The sequence below is a fragment of the Fonsecaea monophora genome (assembly GCF_001642475.1).
Source record: "Fonsecaea monophora strain CBS 269.37 chromosome Unknown Scaff73, whole genome shotgun sequence".
Lineage (NCBI taxonomy): Eukaryota > Fungi > Ascomycota > Eurotiomycetes > Chaetothyriales > Herpotrichiellaceae > Fonsecaea > Fonsecaea monophora.
In genome coordinates, this window is record NW_019174004.1 from 22,625 (window position 1) to 41,685 (window position 19,061).

Consider the following 19,061-nt stretch of genomic DNA (forward strand, 5'->3'; position numbering starts at 1 on the left):
GCGGGGCCTGGCCGTGGATTGCGCTGGGAACTCTCCCTGGTGGTGGATAGGAATGTCCACAAACATTCTAAAGCAAACGCGTAATCGACTGCGATTGGTGTGTTCTGTAGATGTCACAAGTCTCTACTTCCAATTCAGGGGACTGAAACAAAGTGCCTTAAATTGCCTGGCGGATGGTCGACGGGGTAATTCTTCATTCATTCCTTTGATCTACCAGCAGGAGTGTTGTAGGGTGGATTGTCTCGGGCCTGGAGCTTGTAGCCCATGTCGGCCGCTTGTTTGCCTTTTGGTTGCTCCATCAGACATGAAAACTTGGCTAGACTAGCTATGGGACTTTGACTGGCACCGGGAGGTGAACTTGCACTATGTCCTGGAATATGCATAGCCGGCGTGGGCTTCCCAGTACATGATCATCTCTGTCGTTGCCTTTAGCAAACCCCCATTATCACCGTCAAAAGGCTTGAAAGGCTCTCTCCTCATGCTCATGAGCGACCAAATCGGTCGTCGACTCCTGATGTCAGACGTAGACCATCCAAAGAAGTATTGCGCACGGCACCAGAACTCCACTTTCGAGTTCGAACCCCAGTTGTGATGATATGGCGCTAATGGCGATGGAATTCCCAGAATCACTGCTCTTCGTCATCAGGCTGCTCGAAGAGGAAGTTCGCAGCTAGTTCCTCATTCTTGTCACAAGCAAAGTAGGCCTGGATGACCTGATCACGGGGAAAGCCAAGCCGGCAGAGCCGTTCGATAGCGTCTCGCTCCTCCTCGGTCACATGGATCTGGGTTGCTCCAGGCGGGAGAGTATCTTGAGCATCCTACAGAGTCAAGTCAGCCTCGCCGGTTTCGAAACCTGGTCTCTTGTACTCACCTCCGCCAGCAGCTGAAGGAACTGATCCTGATTTGAACCGATCATCTGTGCAAGCTCGGGATTACCCTCGGCAAGTTGCTGCAAGATAGGTTCGAGCATCGCAGGTTGCTGCTGGACAAATTGTCTGAGTTGCTGGAAGTGCGGGCTGTTTCGCAGGAAATCCATGTTTGTCGCTACCCCTCCTTGACCTCCCGCTGGGGCTCTTCTTCCACCTCCTGGCCGACCGGCCTGTGCTGCCGCTTCGAACAAGTTGATGGGCTCGTCCCCAGTAGGCGAGGCGGCTTGGGCGGGCTGGGCGGGTTGAGCAGGCTGAGCAGGCTGGGGTGCAGGGGGTGATGCCGGATTCGATGCGGTAGCTCCCGCGGCCGCTTGTCTTTGCTCCGACTGAATGTTATCGGGGATACCACTCAGCAGATACTCGATGGCTCGGTCCGGGTTGAAAAAAGCCGCCCGTAGTGCACGGTCTATTTCTGGCCTGGGAAATCCCATAGCCTCCATCTCACGAATGGTCGCTTCATTGCGATTCCCGATCAGGAACGCCGATGGATCGTTGAAGCCAGATCCAGCGGCGGCCGACGTGGTTGTGCTTTGGGCAGGCGTGGGCGTTGAGGGTAGATTTGAAACTGTAGACGGGTTGGGTTGAGGAGCAACTGGTGCGGCGGGTGTGGAGGTCGAGGTCGAGGTTGACGGAGCTGGCGTGGAAGGACTGCCAGACTTGGCCGCAGGAGCAGCTTTTGGCTAAAGTGAACACGCCATCAGTGCACTATAGCTTTAAACATAGCATGAAGACCAACCTTTGATATCATACAAACAATGAAACCCTTTTCTTCAATTTTGTATGATTCGACAGTGTTGGCGTCGGCGAGGACCTTGCCTGTTTCGAGGTCAGATATCTCAAGGGGAATCGCATGGGGGAGGCCTAGGGATTCGCATACCAGCATAGATAAGTTTCTGCTGCGAGGAGTCCCATCCTTTCTCTGCGGCAATCTTCTCTTTCACCTGCGCGATCTGACCAGATGGGGTAAGCCTGTGTCTGCTTCAGGTAGTTGGGGAAGGGTAAAATGCGTACTGTGTCCGATGGCTCGGCATCGATCGTGAACTTTTGTTGCTTGAGATCCTGTCACAGGCATTAAGGACTGTCGAACCAGCGATGGACTAGGTATACGGACTCTGAAGGAGAGCTTCATCTTGCCCCGCCACACACAGTAAAGTGTTTGGACTCGGTCAGCGGAATGTCACAGGGTCGAGGACTCTAGGGTTCAGTTGATAAGAAAGAAGTCAAGATAACGAAGATGGCACTCAAAGAAAATGAGTGGCCTGATTCCTCTTTTTTTTGGGAGGGATGTTCAAGTTGAGGTAAAAGACAAGATGAACAAATGCGGCGAAGGGGACAAGCGTCAAGGGTCGCAAATCGCAGGTCGCAGGTCGCAGGCTGGTGACGCTTGCCTCGCGCTGCCTGCCACATGAGGGAGCCTTGTAAAACTGGAGTCCACGTGACCGCAAATCCCCCTGGTCCTGTCAGGTTTGCTATGACAGGTGTCTGCTACTGTTGATGTATTCTGATCGACTGAATGGCTAGGCAGTCATCAAGCTTGTTTGATTTTGCAATCATCTCACTACCCAAAGAGATGCATCTGTGTAGTGGCGTGTATCACACCTCCTATCATCCGATTGAAGTGTACGCGCACGGCTACACCGCTGGAGCCTCATGGGCTGGGCTCCCCTGGTTTACTCTTTCTCCGTTTCACCTTTGCTACTCCCTCAGATAGCGTCACAATTCTTTCTGGCGCCCTAGTGCCCTTGGTACCCGCAGGCGGGTTGCTAGATGTCACAGGCATGGCCGAAGCTGCTCGGGATTGACTAGGGGTTCCGGTAGGAGTGGCTAGGCCTTGACCTTTGGTCTGGCCAGCTGTCATATTGGCATCTTTGCTCTTCGAGAATCGGAAGTTTCCTGGTTCGCCAACTAGTGGAAGCTCATCCACGTATTCCTTGCCGAACTGCAATGTCATTCGAAGCGCATCCCAAGCTGTTCGACTCCCGCCATTGGTTTCCTCCTGTGCTTCGGGAGGGGCTGCAGCTTTCTCGGTAGTAGCAGGCTGAGGCGCCGGTGCTGATCCTGGTGTTGGCGGTGGTTCATTACCCTGCTGTGAGGCACTCAGGATATTCTGTGGTGCCGACTGCTGGATAGGTTTATGGTAAGTATGGCCATGAGCGACTGAAAAGAAGGATAGGTCCGCTGGAGCTGTGAATACTTTGCTAAGCGCGGAAACCGTATTCAGCTACATGGGCTCAAGTCAATACAGCGTCAACTCGACATATAGGATTCGGACTTACCAGACGATAGTTCAGAACGCTGGCAACTGAAGGCGCTTGATAGATTACGTTGTTGACAATGTAGTAGTAGCCCAAGATCGTAATGCTGTCGTCTCGCTCATTTTCACGGTTCTGCTTGCGAATAACCCAGACATTGGACTTCTCGGGCCCCTTCGGTCCGTCCAGGACAACTTGCTCCTCCAGAGGATCATGTTCGACGACATACTGGATACCGCGCTGATGTCGCAGGTTGGCCTCAAATTTCGCCCTCGTGCCGAGGATGTCATTCTGGTTTGGCGTGCCCGCCCACTGGGTGAAGAGCGACTGGTTGCCCGAGACATGATCAAAGAATGGGGACGTCGCGAAATAGAAGAGTACTGGGAGAAAAGAGGTCAGTGGCCAGAACACCGTAAGTAGCTCGTCGCTCACCATTATTCGAGTGTAAGGTCCCTCCATTCCAGGCGATCCAATTAGGGTCGAAGTGGGCTTTCTCGGTCAGGTCGTCTTTGAGGTCGGCCATGATTGCTGATTCTCGAGAGCGGGTGTGGTCATCTTGAGCGGGTCTTGAAGAAGCCCACCGGCGCCAATATCGTGTCCTTTTCCACGCACACTTCACTGTTTTCTGATATGAGCCATCTGTTGGGTGTGAAGATGGCTGGGATATTAGTGCATGTGGTTGTGTCCAAAAAGGGCGTGGCGGTTAAAGTTTCGCTACGGCGGAGCAGATGATCATCTTGGCGCCTCCGGCAAAACATTTTGATTCGTTGTCAAAATTTCATCCTCGCAGCATCAAAACGGGTCGGAATGACTGTAAGATCGCCATCTTCTCCCGATGGTTGTTTTCGTAGACAGGGGGAGGTAGGTCTTCTTTTACTTGTCTATTTCTACTCTGTCCATGGTTTCTTTTGGTGTCTCTGGTTTGGGTCTACGACTGTGCCACTATTTGTCGTTCTCCAATAAGTGAAAGGAACAATTTCTCTACTTCTATCAAACTGGCTTAGACGGTATCCATGCCATCTCAAGGGTCGATCCTCTTTGTCGATGCCTACGACTCATTCGCAGAGAATATAGTTGCTCTTCTTCATGAGCACCTCCAAGTCGAAGTCACTGTGGTCAAGATCGATTGTGATATCCCGACCCAATTCAACCGCTCTCCGCAGGCATTCTTTGCCAGTTTCGATGCAATAGTCCTGGGTCCTGGCCCGGGAAATCCACATAATGAGTCAGATGTTGGTCTTTACAACAAGGTCTGGGCCTGTGCCGCCAAAGACAATATTCCAGTATTGGGCATATGTCTAGGTTTCCAGAGCCTATGTGTTCAGCATGGAATCCCCGTTGTGCGCCTGGATCTGCCATGCCACGGACACGCTAAGGTGATATACCACACCGATACGGATATCTTCTGTCGTTCAGGAAGCATTATTGCTACAAATTACAATAGCTTAGGGGCTCGCCTGAGATCATTCAAGCGAAATGGATCCCCGAGTCGTCCAAGTTCCTCTGCCTCGAGTGAGAGCATGTTGTCCCTGCGCAGTCTGCCATCTACTGTGTCAGGCCCTTTCGACACTTTGGCTGAACTATCGCCATACCAGACATGCAACAATCTGGAGGTCCTGGCCTGGGATAGCGATGGTTGGGTCATGGCAGTCAGACACAAGCACTTTGCGTTTCACGGTGTCCAGTTTCACCCTGAATCGTGCAAGTCCAGTTTGACTTGCCAAACGGTCGTCGAACAGTGGTGGGATGCTACAAGAAAACACAACGCTGTCCATCGAGATCTTGAGTCTGCCACAGAGGCGCCTTCTCGCAATTTTGCGGAAGTAGCTATTGCTCGTGAGAGCACTGTCTTGTCTGAAAAGTTAGAGTTACTCTCAAAGTCGTGCAACGGCACCATCTGTCAGAAGACCCTACATCTACCGCTCGGGAGTAGGGCTATTGCCAATCTATGCCATCAAAGATCACCACCCAACGCTTCTGTGATGCTGGAGTCTACCAAAAGGGGTCAATACAGCATATACGCCTTCCCTGACGAATGCAGTTTTCACTTGGAATATAGTGGCGGATGTGCTACGCTCTCACAAGGGTCCGGCTCTGCTACCAATCACCTGCTCGCTCGCGAACATTTGGTGGAAAACCTGGAAGCTTTTCTTGCTAGCAAGACTCTTCGAGAGCATGCTACATCTGAAGTCCCATTCAGGGGTGGCTTCATGGGGTTTCTGTCGTATGAATTTGGAACAGCATCATTGCATCTTGATGTGCCAGAAGACACCAGAATACCGGTCTCCACGCCTGAGCTCAGCCTCCTCTGGGTGGAACGCAGTATTGTCTTTGATCATTATACCGGGATGGCTCACGTGCAGTCAATAAGGAAGAACGACAGCGCTTGGGTCAATGAAGTAGTCGATGAGCTGCGTACTATGCCTCTATCCCAAGTAACAGCAGCTTTGAGTCGTTCTGAAACCGACCGATTGCGCCAGGTTTTGTCCTCGACAACCTTTGCCCTCCCGGACCACGACACGTATATTTCTCGCATTCGCGAATGTCAAGCCGAGCTTCTCGCTGGCAACTCATACGAACTATGTCTCACTACTGAGGCAACTGTCACAACACCTGCTGTCCCCGATGGCTCCTGGCTGCTTTACAACAACATTCAACAACACAACCCTGTTCCTTTTGCATCATTCGTCCGCCTCCACAAAACCACCATCCTCTCCTCTTCGCCCGAGCAGTTCCTCTCTTGGTCTGCCGAGAACGGCGCTATCGACATGATCCCCATGAAAGGAACGGTCAAGAAAACTCCGGAGACGACCCTTGCCAAAGCTATTGCGATCTTGTCGTCTGCGAAGGAAAGCGCCGAGAACTTGATGATTGCAGACCTTATCCGGCATGACCTATACAGCACCGTGGGCCGTGACGCGAAAGTTGAGGTGGTGAAATTATGTGATGTGGTCGAGTCAGAAACGGTCTACTCGCTGGTTTCGCACATCCATGCCCACGTTCCACATTCCCCAACAGCGGATCCAAAGTCCAGCGAACACGCGAAAGAGATGACTAGTTACGGCGTGAGAGCACTTACTCGCACGCTGCCACCGGGCAGTATGACGGGAGCCCCCAAGAAGCGGTCCTGCGAGATCCTCCACCGTCTGGAGCAAAGAGAGCGTGGTGTCTACTCTGGGGCTATCGGGTACATGGATGTCGGTGGCAACGGCGCTTGGTCGGTGTGTATACGCACCGCCTTCTCGAACGACGACCAGACAGAGATGGACCACAGTACAGGCGAAAAGATGATGAAGTGGCGAATTGGAGCCGGCGGAGCGATCACTGTGCTCAGCGACGAGGAGCAGGAATGGGAGGAAATGATGACAAAGTTGGACAGTGTTTTACGAGGCTTTCAAATGAACTGATGAATTTGAGCGTACATTTTTCTGGAGGTGCCAATGGCTTAAAGGTTGGGATAAGCTACCGACAGGGAGTTTTCAACATTTGCGGTTTTGGGGAGAGGAAAAGGCTTTGGCAAGCATTGTTACTACAGCAGCACATTTGGCAAATTCAACAAGCCAGGTTGCAGAGTTACTATTGGGGGGAATTCCTTGTTTTCTGATGCGGGATGTTTCGGAACGATTTGGATGGGCAATCGTGGGTGTCCGTGGTATAACAGGATATCAAGTTCAATCAACAGCACTCGCAAGGGCAGCGGAATACAAGAGACTTTGTTTGAGAGTCACTCACTCATGCACCTACTCGTTCATTCATGCATTCTATCTGTTTTCATTTCAACACAGACCCACAGAACAAGCCAAAGACCTCGCAGCGCAGGACAACAATCCGGGACCCGTCATGACGATCTTCCCCCAACCTCTCACCTACTCACCTACCACTTTAGTAATTCCGGGCGTCGAGAAATATGGTTAGCCGCCCTGTGCTGGTCTCTGCAGGACTTGAATTCCAAGGTCGCTTTCCCTCCCTGCCGGGGATCGTTCCACCGAAGGCCGACCGGCACGACGCGTTACCGTCTCCTTGACCGGCCCGGATTTTATGCAAGGGCGGTCAAAGTCCCTCCGGTCCCGGGGTTCTGTGCTCGTAAAAGGGCCCCTATCTCCATTCTAGGGGGATGTCAACCTCTGTGTGGGGGAACCATTGCACTGGCTCAGCCTTTTAACAGGGGCAAGAATCGGCTGGGTTCGAGGAAGTATAAAAATTCCTGGGGCGTCGCTCGGGTCGCAACAGGGCCAAAACCTCAAGCTGGTCTCTACACACTTACAAGAGGGAGAAAGACGACACACAGTTACAAGAGAGCGAGTGAGAGGGGTACACAAAAGAAAGAAAGAAAGCATGGCGCACCCAAACACCCTCAATAACAGCTACACGCAGGGCCACTCCAACTATACAGTAGCAACACACTTGACACGTACGGCCGAGTCGGACGCCGGCTTCCTGCTCCCCCACATCAAGACGACGGACCACATCCTCGACGTGGGCTGCGGGCCCGGGACCATCACGACAGGACTGGCCAGGTACGCTAGCGCAGGTGCGACCGTGGGCATCGACATCTCAGCGGAGGTGCTGGAGAAGGCCAGAGCTGTGGCGGCGGCGGCGGCGGCGGCAGAGATCAAGATCCCAAACTCGGGCCCCGGCAGCGTCGTGTTCCAGGAGGGCAACGTGCTCGAGCGGCTCCCGTTTGCGGACGAGACGTTCGACGTCGTCTTCGCGTCCCAGGTGATCGGGCACATGGTGCCGCTGGACCTGGCGCGCCGTGCGCTGGGCGAGATGCGCCGCGTGCTCAAGCCCGGCGGCGTGCTGGCCACGCGCGACGGCGCCGAGCAGCACTTCTACCCACGCGCCTCGGGCCTCGACCGCCTGTGGGTGCAGAACGCGACGCGCGCGGTGCGCCACGGCGTCACGGCCGATAACGTTGACGATGTCGACTCGCCCGCCACGAGCATGCCCGCCCTGCTGCGCAGCGTGGGCTTCGACACCGACGACGCCCGCAAGGTCCGCATCGGCGCCGGTGCCTCCGTCTTCGCCGGGCCCGACACCAGGAAGTGGCTGGCCTGGCGCGCCGCGGGCCAGTTGAAGCAGGGCGACCCATTCCGCCAAAGCTGGCTGGACGCGGGCATCACCGAGGACGAGATCCAGCAGACCCTGGATGCCGTCCACAAGTGGGCGGATACCGAAGACGCCTGGATGGCCGGGATACAGTGCGAGATGCTCGCGTGGAAGTAAAAGACCAAAGCAGAGGAAGGGGAAGAGTCTGAGGGCTGTTTGCGACCTCTCCGTAGATCTATCTGTCGACTCAGGACACTTACAGACGACGTTGCAAACTCCTCGCACATGCCAGTTAACTTGCTTGGCTACATTATACCCAGGAACCAAATGAGATGTTTATAGAAAATGTGCCCGACACCAAGAGCTGGGACGGTGTCATCTATTTAAATAGAGTCTGCAAGTCTGATTATTTTTTCTTGTGAGGGAGAGGAATAATGCGCTCTCATTGCCTTTTCTAGTCTTGTGCATAATCTATACATCTGGAGATTCTTCGAGGATAGACACACATTTCAACTACCACATCCTCTGTTCTATCAAGTACCTGGAGAAGAGTCGTTTGCCTCCCAGATCTTGCGCCGACAGTAAATAAAGGTCCGACGCTCGTGCTGACCTTTAAGAACAACAAAAGCCGTAGGCACCTAGTCCCGGCCGATACCACCCAACCTGACCCAATGAACCTGTTCAAACAGCCCCTCCTTCTAATCGTCCGTTCATATCTCGACGAGAGGGGCCTCTATACCTGCATTTTGCGGTGCCTGGGTCTTTCCTAAAATCGTGACCACCTTGGTAAAGTACTGAGCCACGAAACCCTCGGTGTAATAGCTGTGATCTGAACTGTGATCGCCGACAAGGTTGTGCGCCAGCTCATGACAGAGGATCACCCACCAGTAGACAAAAGCCTCACTGTATCCATCTTTCCCCGCTGTGGCCATGCTTCGCTCATGCAGTTGTTCAAAATACCGATAATTGCAGAATATGCTTCCGTTCCTGTTGAAGCCGATGGTCTTTCCCGATGTTTCGAAAAAGATATTCAGCGTGCGTGGGCTGAGGGAAAACACTTCTCCTATCGATTTCAGAAGGCCGGCAAATGCCGTTAGCCCAGAAGAGTGCTGTTGGAGGAATTGGGAGGAGTTGCCCGCAGACGAAGGCGAGAGAAAGCACTGGATACCATCCTTGATCTCGGCGACAAAAGTGAGATCATGGGCAGGGTGCTCGTCGCAGTAGGATTTGGTCTCTTGAAGGACATTGGTTTCTCCACGACTGAACAACTCCGAGGAGTTGTGAGCACGGGACTTTTTGATGGCAGTGAGAAGATTCTCGCGGAGTTGATGGGGAGCGGTGACTGGTGATCCAGCCGACCTGGTCTGACCACTCTGTTGGTCGTATTGATAGGGAGGAGGGAGGTCAGCCGTTTCACCGCCTGTGATCGCTCGAGGCTCATCTTCACTGCGACCGAGCATCTGTTGGATGTGACGGTTGTTCCCCAGTCCAAGTTGACGCGACAGATTGGAAAACAGATTACGACCATGCTTCCGCATGTCCTCATTGCCAACTGGAGCGGGTGTGCTGGGTTCCGGACCTGCCAGCGCTCTACTGTCGGGTGAGTCTGGAAACCCACCGGGGACATAGTTGCGTGGAGCTTTATCCTTAGCAGCTTGCTCTTGAGAGGCTCGCCACGCCCTTTCGTCCTCTTCAATCCTCTTTTGTTGCTCCTCAAGTTCTTGTTGTCTCTTACTCTCAGCAAGCCGAGCCTCTGCCGCCTTCTGTCGCAGAATGCGAGAAACATTGAAACCTCGTGCGCGGAGGTCAAGCAAGTCTGTCTTCAACAACATTTCTAGAGTGATCGCAGAATGTAATTTGGGTCTCGTAAGCAAGATGTGGACCAAAGCCTGGCTGACTTGATAGAGGTCTGGCTTTGCACCTGTAATCCACAAGGTGTACTCTCTGTTGACCGCTGTGATTACAGCCGTCCGCTTTTCCGTGTGACTGACGTTTCTTCCACGCAATGATCTTCTCAAAGAGATGGATGACACGAGCTGGACCTGCAGATTCTTCTCCAACCACTTTGCGTCGTGCTTGATGGTGTCTGGTGGCTGCTCATGTAGAAATAGCGTTGATCTTTCCAATATCTGTTTCTGTAATTTCTCTGCGGGCTTCTGGTCATGCACTCTAGGGCCATGTCGAGCGGCCTCTTCCACTAGAGAGCTGAGCAATGGGGATCCTAGAGCCAAGTAAAAGTCCTCGAGACTTTCTTCCTGGGGTGCTGCTAGGATGCTTGCCTTGAACAGGTTGTAGTTGATGTAATCGTCAATGATGATAGCATCTTCGGCACTGCATAGTTGAAATTCGCGGATTCCCAGGGTCTCTTCCTCGTCGAGATTATCGGAATCGTCGGCTGGGCTCGTCCGCTTCTCTGCCGACGGCGCCGCTGGGGGAAGTTCCCTGCTTGCAAGAAGGAATGGTGCCTTCTTCATCTCTGCCCAGAGGTCTTTGTTCTTCTTCAGGGTTTTAGCAGCTTCGGCCATGCTGCGGAGCAGTGCCATGTATTTTTCGGCATTGCGGAAAGTTGCAGAAATCCGCGCAGGCTCCCTCACAAGGATCTGTGCAATTTCTAGTTTAGAAGGCTCTTGCTTGGAACCGCATCTGATGAGAAACGAGTTCGCTTCAGCGCCGAAATCGACATAATGGAAGATCTCCCCGAAAGCCTCACTTTCGCCTAGAAAACAGGCTCGAGGTGATGTGTGAAGCTTGGGTGCCGACTTCTCCTTGTTCTTGGGGAAGATGGGAATAAAATTCATGACATTCAGTCTCGACACGGTGTGAGTGTTGATCTCTGCTAGCCGGCTCGCGAAATATGTAAAGATAGCCCGAGCATCGTGGAATGTGACTGGTGGTCTTTTAGAAAGGATGTTGATGCAGAGATCCATGGGTGGATGCTCCCTAACGCCGAATTTCGTGGCATGTGGAATCCAATCTCGTTTCAGGATATCAAACCCGAGTAAAGCAGCGCCTTCATTCGCAAAGCACTGCGTTGGAGTCGCAAGTTGGTCGGGCTTGTTCTCAAGCGGCAAGAACGGAAGCATGATGCTCTGATAATCAAACAAACCATAGCCATGAGCGTGGTGGTGAGACAAGAAATACGCCAGCGCTCTATCTCGGCGGTCAAGATCATATTTGGGTCCTTTCTTGCCCGCCTCCGCCATGATCTGGATCAGTTCCGGGACCAGAGGCGTGGTGCGTAGACCGAGCGCGTTCAAGAACTTTCCTTCGGGCGTGTTACTTCGGTAGGGGCCAGGCCAAGCCAGGACAGGGAGCCCGAGTTCGCGCAGATCGTGCCGTGGCTCGAACAGCTCGCTTACTCTGTAGCGTTCTGTAGACTCGCCTCCGTCCTTGCCCTTGAGCTGGCTGGGACAGATAGGGGTGCTTTTGAGCTTTTGTATATCGGCCGAGGGGATGTCGTCACGTACAGAAGCCAGATATTTGATCAGATCGACGTGACTCCACTGTGGCTTCGCGCTGCCAACGGTTTTGGCAGATTTGGGTTCCAGTGCCAGCAGTCGCTCGAAGACCACTCCCAACTCCACGGTCTTGCGCACTCCCAGGGCGAGCAAGAACTTGTCCTTGACACTCCCAAGACCTTCGATTATCGCCAAATCATCGAATAGCTTGACACTTGGAAAATAAGCGTCACCTGGCTTTCTCATCCCGAATTTCGTTGGGATAACTGTGTGCTTGACGAGTAATTCTACCAACGAGGACTTCGAGGGTTGGCTGAGCGAATCCCATTGTTTCGAAAGGAGAGGCAAAACCTGCGAGCTGAATTCTGCAGATTTTGTGATGTCCTGGTTTTCGGCAAGGACTTGACGATTTCCAGACTGAGCGATCAGCCAGCGTACCCAAGTCACCAATTGCAGTTCCTCCCATCCGAGGCTCTCTAGCTCGTGCTTGCCCATGCCCTTTGTGAACTTGAAAGGCATTACTGACGGAGGGACTGGGAAGTCGACGGGTGTTCGGCTGGGGTTCAAGAAATGACGGATTTCTCCAAGTTGAAGAAGTGGACTTCTGTTCCCCTCTGGTCTGTCGTCGTTTGCTACAGCGACCGCCAGTAGATTTGATATGGTAGGCTTATCGAGTTTTCCCCGGGTTGCTTGTTTTGTGAGCCAGCTCAAAAACTCGGCCACTTGCGCAGTGGTTAGAGGACTCGACTCGAGTGCAGATTTGATGTCGGTCACGGTGACTTCAGTTAGGAGACCGAAGTCGACCAGCTTGGACACCAACACATTGGCTTCAGAAACCAATTTTTCGGGAAGAATGGGAATACCTTCCATGAAACTCAGGTCCTTGGGAGCGATACGGACGTCGTGAGTGGGAAGGACTCCGCATGTGGAAACCACCTCAATGGATGCTCTCTTACTGCATGTCCAGAAAGCATCTTCAAGGAGCTGACCGATCGAAGCTGAAGGTGTTGACTCTTTAAAGGTAAAATTCTTGAATGTAGTGATTGCCTCGTCCAAGAAAGGATTCACTTCTTCCATACGGATCTTGGATCTGCCATTGGCTTCTCGAAGGGTCTTTTCCTTGAGCTCTTGCATCTCACAGGACCATGCAACGCGGCAGACAATACCGGCAGCACGAAGCATCTCCATGTTCCACGTCCTCACGTATCTGGCGTTCAAATCGATAGACTCGCGTTCAACAGTTGGAATGACAGAGGGCGCGGAAATGTGTGCGCTCAACCCAGTCGTCTGATGCGTGGGAAAGCCAATGAATATCTTACCACCCCTGCTTGGCAGGACCGTGCCAAAGACATCACCGGCAGCGGACGCGTTCGCAAGGCTGGCATCCTCTATATAGGGAGCAGTCAGGATGGCGAGTTTGGTGAACTTTGGAGGTGGTTTCTTGGTTGCCCGTTCCAGCTCTTCATTGAATTTCTGGCCTGTAAATGTCTTGATGGTGGCCGTATTCACATTCAGAAAGACCGTGGCAGACACTTTCGTCGCCAACTGATCAGCCTCGACCGAGCGATCAGGTCTTACTTCTGTCTGGCTCTCGTCCTGGACTGTTCCCGCCAGCCGGGAGAAGAATTTGCGGAGGGAGGGAGCCGAGTCTTTCTCGGTTGACCGAACCGTGTCCCTTGTGGCTTTCCAGCCAATGACGCTCATCCACTGGCCATCAATCTGTGCAATTTCTTTGGAAACCTTTGTAATTTTCATGAAGCCCTCACTTGTCTTGGGCTCAATGTCCCGAGGGACTGGTACGTCGTAACTCGGGGATGTCTTCTTCTGCAGGGACACCAACTTCCACTCGTCGAGCCAGAGCTCTATATTTTCTAGTCCAACGAAGGTCAGACTGTTCGCTAGAAACTGTGCCAGAGGTAGCAAAGGAGGGACCGGAGATGTGGTGTCCCGGTAGTCTAGGACGAAGTTTGTGTCTGTGGAGGACTCGGTGTCTGGTAGTTGTAACCGCCGCGTGAACAACGAGTTGTTCTTCCAAAAGAATGCCATGGCCTCCTTTCCGGAGGAGACGAAAGGGTTCTCGCAGTCTGCGAAAGTGGAATAGAACCCAACCCCAAATGCACCAATTTTGGTCTCATCTGGGTTTCCCTCTGCAATTCGCTTCAACCTGTTCCAGTCATTCTCGTTGAATGGCTGTCCATTGTTTGTCACGACCAGCCTCTTTAAAGTATGATGTAGCACCGTATGCCTCAAAAGACTTGATGTTGAGGAATCAGTGGGGACAGGAACCGTGGCTGAGGGCAGCGTCTCGAACTTGATAGTGATCTTTGTTGCTGATGCATCTGCCGCGTTCTGCAACAACTCTCGCAACACAGTCCATTCTCCAGAATACCTAGCCAACACTTTGTCAATCAAAGCCCTTGTGTTGACTGTTACAGCCTCCTCATCGGCGCCTGAGCGCAGCGTGCGCGCACGCAGTGCATCGAAGTCCATTGTGCCACCAGGTATTTCGACTGTCAGCTCAAGCGAACAGTTCTGGGTGTAGGAAGACCAGAGAGACAAGCGGCGGGGTTGGAGCAACGATGTAGGTTTCGGGGCCCGTGCTGAGAAGGCTTGGTGGTGATGAATGTCATCGATGTGAATGGATGACCCGCATGGAGGACATTTCTTAGGACAAAGCCTATGAGGGAGGAATTAGTGCGAATAGGTGATACCGACGGAAGATACGTAGGAAAGGCGGAGAATGATAGAGAAACAGTGGTTGGTGTTTTGAACGACTCATGCAGGAGGGCAACAGAATGTCTACGCGAGGCTGCAACAAGGCTGACGTCGATGGGGTTACGAGTTCCCGCGTAAGGAGCCGCAGGCAGCGTTGTTCGCCACCGCGACGAGGCCCCGAAGAACAACCGGGGCTATTATGACGGCCAAGACGGCCAATATAGGGGGTCCCGTTCAGGAGGAGGGACCATTAGGCATGCCTTGCGATTGGGCAGGTAGTCGCTTACCTAAGCCTGGAAACCTCATCGCCATCGTCTGGTATCATCAACCTCATCCTCCATACAACGCCTCCTGTGCCTCTTGAAAGCGTTGGATATACCTTCTCTCTCCAACATTGGTGCTACTAAGGACAGGAGAACTGCACTTGAACCCCTTCATACGGCCTCCTGTCTCACTGAGGCGATTCCACGTCCATCCACTGCCACCATGTCATCATGGGCTACCACCCTTTCCTACCTACAGCTGCTGCACAGGTCAACGTGCTATGTATTCCTGCTGGGCCGATAACACCAGACCGTTTCCAGGAATTTATCAAATCTTTACAGAATGCTGCGACTGTGGAACGTCGAGTCGTGGACTCTGCCTCTCCTGAAGGTACGCACAAACAGCGGCTCTCACGGGTATAAAACTCATATTGGCTGTTAGCTGCAAACACGTCCGCTGCAGGAAATGGGTGTATCTTTTACGACATCTCAGCAAATCAACAAATAGGACGGCCGCACCTTTTTCCTTTCGAGACGAACTCGCGTTGCCAGGTACTCCTGGGACTGATCGATGGTGAAAGGGTTGTAAATGAACCAGCCCGTTCCTCAGAAGCAAATGGCGCGACTTTGGCGGGCGTCTCTGCCACGCTTGACTCTATCAGAGCTGGGTTCGAGGAGCAGCTGCCCTCAAGTCCAGGCTTGGTCGTTCGCCGTCTTGTTTTCTGTGGTCCAGAACCTCCAGCCTCTCTACCCAGTGACATTCTCAGCATGTCAGACTCTGATGTTGAGAGTGCCTCCCACGCGATAATGAGCACTATTTCGCGGCAATTCCTTCACGGCGTCGAATTGATACTTAATGACTTCAAAGGTCAGCCAATCAGTATGGTGCCAGGTGCTACCTCACAAACTCCTCGACGCGCTGGCACATCTCCAGCCCCAGGGGACAGAAACTCAACGCCCGTATCCACAAAGTCTCCAAGCCCGTTGCCGACTTCGATTGGCTCGGACCAGCAGGTAATCTTCCTTCTGCCGCCTGATATAAGCGTCTGCTAAACCGTGCTTAGAGCGACACATCAAGGGGGCGGTTCAATATTATTCGAGGCATGTTCCGGCTCCAATGTGGCTCGTGGACGGAGGCAATGAACTACCTCGCCGAAGGGGCCGGTATAGCTCAAAATGGTCAAGACCATCTGTGGCATGCAAAGGCCTTGGAACACCTCCTCATCTGCATGCTCCTTCTGTCTTGGTCCGAAATGAGTTTTACTGTGCCGCAAATCTGTCGCTCTCTACCTAACAGGAGCGGAGCATTTCAAGCTGAGGTTGCGCCAAAGTCAGGCGGCCCTCTAAAGACATTGGCCCTGTTGCTACCGCCAATGGTTGAGACAGTGCTTGAACTCTATGCCAAAGTTGCAAATCTGGACCTGGGTGGGTCTTTGCAAGACATTTTGAGAGAATGTCGTGTCAGGCTTGTGAACATGCTTGTTTATGTGAAGCGCGCTGGGGGTGTATTGAACAAACAGGGCTTAAATCAGATTGTGGCGGGCGGCAGTTTGATGCCTGAGAACTCAGAACACGCCAATGGAGAGACTGTTGCCATCTCCAAAGCTGGGCTTGCCAATATCCTGATTGAGACGCTTCAAGAAGCTCAATCGAGCAGGAATTCATCACACCATACGAGTATCCTGGTTGCAGTCGCCGCGAGTCTATCCATATTGGGGTTGGATCGCAAACACGCCTTCTATCTCAAGCAGCTCATGCAACAATTCGCCCCAAGGCTGATCGAGGCGAGGAAAATCGGTGCCTCCGAGGCCGGTATTCATCCAGCAGCTGGGCTGCCACCTCTTAACACTGCCCTCCTGGGTATCCTCCCGGAGATGATGATTGGCACCAGAGCTATGCTGAACCTGGCGGCTGGAGCATACGGCGTACCTCTGCCACCAGTTCCCCCACCAGCACAGAGGATTCCTGCTGATATCGATAGCATTCACAATAGAACGAGACTATGGGCAATCGAGCACAGCTCTGGGGACGCCATGCTGAAACTAGAAATGCTGCGAACGTGTGTGACTGTTTGCGAAGCGTTGCCCGATGTCCCCGCCGGGCTCCATTTCACGTCGACCATATTGCGTGATGCAAAACAAATCGTCACCATGCCCAAGTATTCAACGGATACGGTTCCCTTGGTCTCTGCAGAAGAGCAAGTACGCCTTCTCGACAGTCTCAAACGCGCCGTTTCAGCAGCCTCGCGGTTGGGTGCCGAAGGGTGCCGTGCTGAATACTGGGATGATTTCCTCGTCCGAGATGTTCAAGTTTTGGAACAAGGCTCTTTTGCGAAGCTCATTGCACACAAGCCTAGCGACCTCAGCATCCGTGGGAGTGGCCTTGTCGAAACGGTGCGAGATCCATTCATATACAACCCTTTCGCGAAAGACAAATCCGTTGCAGCTGCTCCCGTCCTGGTAGCCGGGGAGCAAGCTACATTTACAGTCCTCCTGCAGAATCCGCTTGAAGTGGGCATCGAAATCGAGGAGATCAGCCTGCTGAGCGAAGGATGTGATTTCACTCCCTCACGCCACAGTATCGTGATGGGTCCCTTCTCGACCCAGATCTTCACCCTCAGCGGCACCCCGACAGGAAGCGGCGATTTACAAATCATCGGGTGCAGAGCAACCGTGCGCAATTGCTATGAGCAGGACTTCCTCATTTTCCGTGATGATTGGAAACTCCCCGTGATCCCGAAGCAGAATGCACTTGGAAGAGTCAAGTCTAGAAAAGCGCAGGCTGCTGACAATGATGGGTCCTTGCTGAGTGCCGGTTTCCCGCTAGATCTACCCAAAGCATCGCCCTTGAAGCTTCGGGTCATCGGCTCTCAGCCTCAGCTTGTCGCAAGATCCGACAGCCTGGGTGATCCTGCCATTATGCTGCTGGAGGGGGAGCGACGTGTATTTGATCTCACGCTCATCAATGAAAGCCAGACCGTGGCAGCAGATTTCGTCCTTGTCACTACAGAAGACTCTGTCACTTCCAGGTTGCAAGAGGCCCTCACGAACAAAGACCTCAGCCCTGCGGAAATGTACGAGATCCAGAACCAGCTCACTGTACACCCGGCTGTGTATATCACGGATCAGCGCGATGAGATATCCTCTAAGATTTTAGAGGCTGGCCAGAGCATTGCATACAGTGTGACGATTTTTGGGCGAGCAGGCCTCGTGAGTGCTGCTGTACAAGCCAACTATGCGTACCTTGGATCACCCTCGTCCGAAGTAAAAGGAACGTTCTATACCAGACAAATCCGGTTTCCCATCTCTGTCACAGTCAATGGCTGTGTGGAGATACCACGATGCAATATCTATTCGATCCACAGTGACTTCAGCTGGAGTCCTGGTCCAAGTGCAGATGAATCAAGGGAGATAGCCGGAAATGATCGAGGCAGGGGGTCGAGCGTATCTATGCTATCCAATTGGCTCAAGTCTCGACGTGATGCCAGCCAATACTGCATGTTGTCGCTGGATCTCCGGAACGTCTGGCCACAGCCCCTTCACATTGAACTGCAAGCTCGGAAGCAGAACTTCGAATACTCTGCCGACGATCAGCTCTGGGAGGATGCGTATTCAGTGACCGAGACACTGCAACCAGGCCACGTCAGCCGGGTGATTTTGCTGGTTCCTCGCCTTTTCATTCAGGACCCTCATGCACCAATTCCGAACCTAGATGTCCAGAAGCAATTTGTGGTAACGACATCCAACCTGAGTGCAGAGGCAGAAGCGGCCAGCCGTGAATCGTTCTGGTACCGCGAAGAGCTACTAAAATGCCTACGAGGCACGTGGCGGGAAGAAGGCTCAGGTAGACATGGAGAGATTGACCTGAGAAAAGGTGTCAGATTGAGTCCACGGATGGTGGACGCCCTTAAAGTCGAGCACGTCGAAATCGATTTCGCGCTCAAACCGCACGAACATTCTCAAGATATAGACGGCACTGGAGGCACAGCCGTGACACAGATCGGAAGATCACATTTCGTCGTCCAGACCGAGGTATTCGCAACCCTTTCGGCCACAATCCGGAATCACACGCAAGAGCCGCTGCGTCTACTCCTTCGCCTCCAGCCTGCTCTTCGGTATCAACCTCATAACATCGCCCTGGATCTAACGAAGCGGTTCCTCTGGACGGGAGTACTCCAACGTGCCCTGCATCCCGCCATTGAGCCCGGAGGTACTTGTGTAGCTAACCTCGGTATCGTCGCACTTGCTGACGGGGAGTATGAGATCAACGCCTCTGTGGAAGAGATCTGCCGTAACCGTCCGCAAGATACCACTAAGGTGTCGGAGGTGCCGGGCGCCAAAATCGAAAGACGGATTTGGCATGCCAGATCGCCTTGTCTGATCGATGCTATCCGGG

At 53.0% G+C, this 19,061-nt stretch overlaps 5 protein-coding genes across 5 annotated transcripts; 3 read left to right on the top strand and 2 right to left on the bottom strand.

Moving 5' to 3' along the window:
• Window positions 1-626: 626 nt before the first annotated feature.
• On the bottom strand, window positions 627-3,704 carry AYO21_08416 (UV excision repair protein Rad23; the record flags this gene model as incomplete). The annotated part of the gene is made up of 8 exons (XM_022658360.1): window positions 627-818; window positions 872-1,609; window positions 1,666-1,745; window positions 1,807-1,879; window positions 1,941-1,988; window positions 2,620-3,150; window positions 3,206-3,561; window positions 3,614-3,704. The coding sequence occupies 8 exons, from the start codon at window positions 3,702-3,704 to the stop codon at window positions 627-629; spliced, it is 2,109 nt and encodes a 702-aa protein (XP_022509291.1).
• A 490-nt stretch (window positions 3,705-4,194) lies between these two features.
• Window positions 4,195-6,588, top strand: AYO21_08417 (hypothetical protein; the record flags this gene model as incomplete). The annotated part of the gene is made up of 1 exon (XM_022658361.1): window positions 4,195-6,588. The coding sequence occupies one exon, from the start codon at window positions 4,195-4,197 to the stop codon at window positions 6,586-6,588; it is 2,394 nt and encodes a 797-aa protein (XP_022509292.1).
• A 928-nt stretch (window positions 6,589-7,516) lies between these two features.
• Window positions 7,517-8,407, top strand: AYO21_08418 (hypothetical protein; the record flags this gene model as incomplete). The annotated part of the gene is made up of 1 exon (XM_022658362.1): window positions 7,517-8,407. The coding sequence occupies one exon, from the start codon at window positions 7,517-7,519 to the stop codon at window positions 8,405-8,407; it is 891 nt and encodes a 296-aa protein (XP_022509293.1).
• A 533-nt stretch (window positions 8,408-8,940) lies between these two features.
• On the bottom strand, window positions 8,941-14,178 carry AYO21_08419 (hypothetical protein; the record flags this gene model as incomplete). The annotated part of the gene is made up of 1 exon (XM_022658363.1): window positions 8,941-14,178. One exon carries the CDS (start codon window positions 14,176-14,178, stop codon window positions 8,941-8,943), a length of 5,238 nt encoding a protein of 1,745 aa, XP_022509294.1.
• Window positions 14,179-14,897: 719 nt separating this feature from the next.
• On the top strand, window positions 14,898-18,960 carry AYO21_08420 (hypothetical protein; the record flags this gene model as incomplete). Its single annotated transcript, XM_022658364.1, has 4 exons — window positions 14,898-15,057; window positions 15,109-15,680; window positions 15,731-18,875; window positions 18,929-18,960. The coding sequence occupies 4 exons, from the start codon at window positions 14,898-14,900 to the stop codon at window positions 18,958-18,960; spliced, it is 3,909 nt and encodes a 1,302-aa protein (XP_022509295.1).
• Between the last annotated feature and the right edge of the window lie 101 nt (window positions 18,961-19,061).